We start from the raw sequence: 5,530 nt of genomic DNA on the forward strand, positions 1-5,530 counted from the left end.
CCCGGAGCTGTGCCGGGGGTGGGGGAGGGGCCCCAGGTGAGTCCTGGGGGGATTTGGAGACGTCTCCAGGTGAGTCCCAGGTGAGGCCGGGGGGGTCCCGGGGGGGTCCCGGGGGGTTTCCTCCAGCCCCCTCTCCCCCAGCTGGGTCCAGCTGGTTTGAACTGGGATGGACCGGGACAAACTGGGGGGGGTGGAACTGGTTTGAACCGGTTCGAACTGGTTCGAACCGGGAGCTCCGGGGGTTCAAGGCCACGCTCGTGGTTTTTTTCCAAAAAGCTGCAAAATTCGCCCCAAAATCCTGGGGGGCGGGGGGAGGGGCGGGGCTGGAGCAGCTGGGCGGGTCAGGTGTGTGGGGGGAGGGGCACAGGTGAGCCCAGGTGTGCCCAGGTGACACACGCACACACAGGTGAGCCCAGGTGTGCCACACAGGTGTGCCCAGGTGTGACACACAGGTGTACCCAGGTGTGCCCAGGTGAGACACACAGGTGAGCCCAGGTGTGCCCAGGTGACACACGCACGCACAGGTGAGCCCAGGTGTGACACACAGGCGAGCCCGGGTGTGCCCAGGTGTGACACACAGGTGTGCCCAGGTGACACACGCACACACAGGTGAGCCCAGGTGTGACACACAGGCGAGCCCAGGTGTGCCCAGGTGTGACACACAGGTGTGCCCAGGTGAGCCCCAATGTCCTCAGATGTCCTTGGGTGAGACACACACACACACACAGCTGTCCCCAGGTGTCCCCAGGTATCTCCAGGTGTGCCCAGGTGTGCCCAGGTGTGCCCAGCTGCGCCCAGGTCACTCCCGGATGCTGGCTGAGTAGGAGAACTGCGGGAAATGCGTCCGGTGGTCGCGCTCCAGAGAGCCCAGGTGGTCATCTGGGGATGGACGGGGGAGGGACAGGTGAGCACAGGTGGGCACAGGTGAGGGCACAGGTGAGGGCACAGGTGAGGGCACAGGTGAGGGCACAGGTGAGCTCTCACATCTCTCAGGTGGCGTGATGGTGATGCTCTGCGCCGTGAACTCCTCGTCGAAGTACCGCGTGTCCACCTCCGACGTCACCTGCGGCCGGAAGGGCGGCACCAGCTGGGGGGGAGGGGGCGCTCACAGGCGCGTCCGGGGGGCACCTGGGCGGGGGGCGTGGCCGGGGGCGTGGCCGCCTCACCTTCCTCTGCACCACGTCCTGCCAGTCGATGCCCGCGAAGAAGCGATGCTCCATCACCTCCCGCGCGTCGCCGGGGCCGCCGCCCAACCTGGGCACGGGTGGGCACAGGTGAGTACAGGCGAGCTCAGGTGTGTTATCAGGTGTGCCCAGGCGTGCCCAGGTGTGTTATCAGGTGTGCCCAGGCGTGTTATCAGGTGTGCCCAGGTGTGTTATCAGGTGTGCCCAGGTGTGTTATCAGGTGTGCCCAGGCGTGCCCAGGTGTGTTATCAGGTGTGCCCAGGCGTGTTATCAGGTGTGCCCAGGTGTGTTATCAGGTGTGCCCAGGTGTGTTATCAGGTGTGCCCAGGCGTGCCCAGGTGTGTTATCAGGTGTGCCCAGATGTGTTATCAGGTGTGCCCAGGTGTGCCCAGGCGTGCCCAGGTGTGTTATCAGGCGTGCCCAGGCGTGCCCAGGCGTGCCCAGGCGTGCCTCACCTCTGTTTGGGGTCCTTTTTCAGCAGCCCGGCGAGCAGGGCCCTGCTCTCGGGCCCCAGGGAGCGCGGGTACCGGATCTCCTCCAGCAGGATGAGCTCGAAGAGCCGCTCGTGGTCCTGGTTGTAGAAGGGGAGGCGCCCGCAGAGCATCTCGTACATCACCACGCCCAGCCCCCACCAGTCCACGGCGCGGCCGTAGTCGTTGTCCTCCAGGACCTGGAGGGACAGGAGAGGTGTGGGGGCACTGCCAGGACCTGGAGGGACAGGAGAGGTGTGGGGGCACTGCCAGGACCTGGAGGGACAGGAGAGGTGTGGGGGCACTGCCAGGACCTGGAGGGACAGGAGAGGTGTGGGGGCACTGCCAGGACCTGGAGGGACAGGAGAGGTGTGGGGGCACTGCCAGGACCTGGAGGGACAGGAGAGGTGTGGGGGCACTGCCAGGACCTGAAGGGCACAGGAAAGGTGTGGGGGCACTGCCAGGACCTGAAGAGGGACAGGAAAGGTGTGGGGGCACTGCCAGGACCTACAGGGCACAGGAGAGGTGTGGGGGCACTGCCAGGACCTGCCAGGGACAGGAGAGGTGTGGGGGCACTGCCAGGACCTGGAGGGCACAGGAAAGGTGTGGGGGCACTGCCAGGACCTGGAGGGACAGGAGAGGTGTGGGGGCACTGCCAGGACCTGGAGGGACAGGAGAGGTGTGGGGGCACTGCCAGGACCTGGAGGGACAGGAGAGGTGTGGGGGCACTGCCAGGACCTGGAGGGACAGGAGAGGTGTGGGGGCACTGCCAGGACCTGAAGAGGGACAGGAAAGGTGTGGGGGCACTGCCAGGACCTGGAGGGACAGGGAAGGTGTGGGGGCACTGCCAGGACCTGAAGAGGGACAGGAAAGGTGTGGGGGCACTGCCAGGACCTGGAGGGCACAGGGAAGGTGTGGGGGCACTGCCAGGACCTGGAGGGACAGGAAAGGTGTGGGGGCACTGCCAGGACCTAAAGGGCACAGGAGAGGTGTGGGGGCACTGCCAGGACCTGGAGGGCACAGGAAAGGTGTGGGGGCACTGCCAGGACCTGAAGGGACAGGAGAGGTGTGGGGGCACTGCCAGGACCTGGAGGGCACAGGAGAGGTGTGGGGGCACTGCCAGGACCTGCCAGGAACAGGGGACAAAACTCCTGGGTTTGATCTGCCAGGACCTGCTGAGGTCAGAGGAACCAGGGGGAGGATGGGAAATCCCCAGGATTTTGGGGAAATCCCACAAGGATTTGAGAAAATTCAGGATCTGGGAAAATCTGGGACCTGGGGAAACCCCTCGGGATCCGGGGAATTCCTGAGGATTTGGGGAGATTTGGGATTTTGGGGAAACCCCTCAGGATTTTGGTGAACCCCTACCCCGGAGAAGCGCCCCCCACGCCCATCCCCGGGGATTCCGGGGAGAGTTTCCCAGGAATTCCCGAATTCCGAGCCCCCACCTCGGGCGCCAGGTACTCGGGGGTCCCGCAGAACGTTTTCATGGTCGTCCCGTCCGTCACCCCCTCCTTGCACAGCCCGAAATCCGTGATCTTGATGTGCCCGTCCTTGTCCAGCATCAGGTTCTCCAGCTGCGGGGGGATGAAAGGAATTCGGGAATGAGGGCGGGGATTCCAGCCCCAAAATCACGGGGATTCCAGCCCCAAAATCACGGGAATTCCAGCCCCAAAATCACGGGAATTCCAGCCCCAAGAACACGGGGATTCAAGCACCAAGATCTCGGGAATTCCAGCCCCAAGAACACAGGAATTCCAGCCCCAAAATCACGGGAATTCCAGCCCCAAAATCACGGGAATTCCAGCACAAAGATCACGGGAATTCCAGCCCCAAGAACACAGGAATTCCAGCCCCAAGAACACGGGAATTCCAGCCCCAAGAACACAGGAATTCCAGCCCCAAAATCACGGGAATTCCAGCCCCAAAATCACGGGAATTCCAGCACCAAGATCACGGGAATTCCAGCCCCAAGATCTCGGGAATTCCAGCCCCAAGATCATGGGAATTCCAGCCCCAAGAACACGGGAATTCCAGCACCAAAATCACGGGAATTCCAGCCCCAAGAACACGGGAATTCCAGCCCCAAGAACACGGGAATTCCAGCCCCAAGAACACGGGAATTCCAGCCCCAAGATCTCGGGAATTCCAGCCCCAAGAACACGGGAATTCCAGCCCCAAGAACACGGGAATTCCAGCCCCAAAATCACGGGAATTCCAGCCCCAAGATCTCGGGAATTCCAGCCCCAAGAACACGGGAATTCCAGCCCCAAGAACACGGGAATTCCAGCACCAAGATCTCGGGAATTCCAGCCCCAAAATCACGGGAATTCCAGCCCCAAGAACACGGGAATTCCAGCACAAAGAACATGGGAATTCGAGCACCAAAATCACGGGAATTCCAGCCCCAAGATCTCGGGAATTCCAGCACCAAAATCACGGGAATTCCAGCCCCAAAATCACGGGAATTCAAGCACAAAGAACACGGGAATTCCAGCCCCAAGAACACGGGAATTCCAGCACCAAGATCTCGGGAATTCCAGCCCCAAGAACACGGGAATTCCAGCACCAAGAACACGGGAATTCCAGCCCCAAAATCACGGGAATTCCAGCCCCAAGAACACGGGAATTCCAGCCCCAAAATCACGGGAATTCCAGCCCCAAAATCACGGGAATTCCAGCACAAAGATCACGGGAATTCCAGCACCAAGATCTCGGGAATTTGGACTCAGAATCATGGGAATTCAGCCTCAAAATCCCAGGAATTCCAACCTCAAAATCCCAGGAATTGGGACTCAAAAATCCCAGGAATTTAGCCCCAAAATCCCTGGAAACCTGGCCCCAAAGCCCCGGGAATTCCAGCCCCAAAACCCTGGGAATTCCAGCCCCAAAGCCCCGGGAATTCCAGCCCCGAAGCCCCGGGAATTCCAGCCCCAAAACCCTGGGAATTCCAGCCCCAAAGCCCCGGGAATTCCAGCCCCAAAGCCTTGGGAATTCCAGCCCCAAAACCCTGGGAATTCCAGCCCCAAAGCCCCGGGAATTTGCCCCAAACTCGCCTTGATGTCGCGATAGACGACGTCGCGCGAGTGCAGGTACTCGAGGGCCGAGACGATTTCGGCGCCGTAGAAACGAGCGCGGTCCTCGGAGAAGACGCGCTCACGGGAGAGGTGGAAGAAAAGCTGGGGAAAAAGAGGGAAAAATCCTCGGGAATGATCCCTGGGATGGTGGGAAAGGTGGGAAAAAAGCAGGAAAAAGAGGGGGGAAAAATCCTTGGGAATGATCCCTGGGATTGCGGGAAAGGTGGGAAAAGGCGTAAAGTCATTCCAAAATCCAGGATAACACAAACCAAGGGATAAAGCCCTCCTAAAATCCAAGGGGAAACAAGGAAAAGAGGGATAAAGCCACTCAAAATTCAGGGGAAAATAAGGACAAAGGGGTTAAAAGCACCCAAAATCCAGGGAAAACTCAAATTCTGGGATGAGAATCCCCCAGACCCCACCTCGCCACCCCAAACCCCGGGAAAACTCCAAATTTTGGGATGAGAATCCCCCAGACCCCATCTCGCCACCCCAAACCCCGGGAAAACTCCGAATTTTGGGATGAGAATCCCCCAGACCCCACCTCGCCACCCCAAACCCCGGGAAAACTCCGAATTTTGGGATGAGAATCCCCCAGACCCCACCTCGCCACCCCAAACCCCGGAAAAACTCCAAATTTTGGGATGAGAATCCCCCAGACCCCACCTCGCCGCCGTTGGCGTACTCCATGACGAAGCAGAGGCGGTCGTTGGTTTGGAAGGCGTACTTCAGCGCCTGCGGGGCGGGAAAATTCCGGAATTCGGGCACGGGAATCGCCGGCTTTTCCCCGCTTTTCCCC

General features: G+C 60.6%; 1 protein-coding gene across 1 annotated transcript; it reads right to left on the minus strand.

The window, feature by feature from the left end:
* Positions 1-5,466, minus strand: LOC120748068 (RAC-beta serine/threonine-protein kinase; the record flags this gene model as incomplete). The annotated part of the gene is made up of 7 exons (XM_040054141.2): positions 1-879; positions 985-1,087; positions 1,167-1,254; positions 1,640-1,854; positions 3,103-3,231; positions 4,711-4,833; positions 5,398-5,466. Coding segments are annotated over 7 exons (807 nt in total), but the record flags the coding sequence as incomplete, so codon positions are not given.
* Positions 5,467-5,530: the final 64 nt, after the last annotated feature.

This window comes from Hirundo rustica, unplaced genomic scaffold (assembly GCF_015227805.2).
Source record: "Hirundo rustica isolate bHirRus1 unplaced genomic scaffold, bHirRus1.pri.v3 scaffold_485_arrow_ctg1, whole genome shotgun sequence".
NCBI lineage: Eukaryota > Metazoa > Chordata > Aves > Passeriformes > Hirundinidae > Hirundo > Hirundo rustica.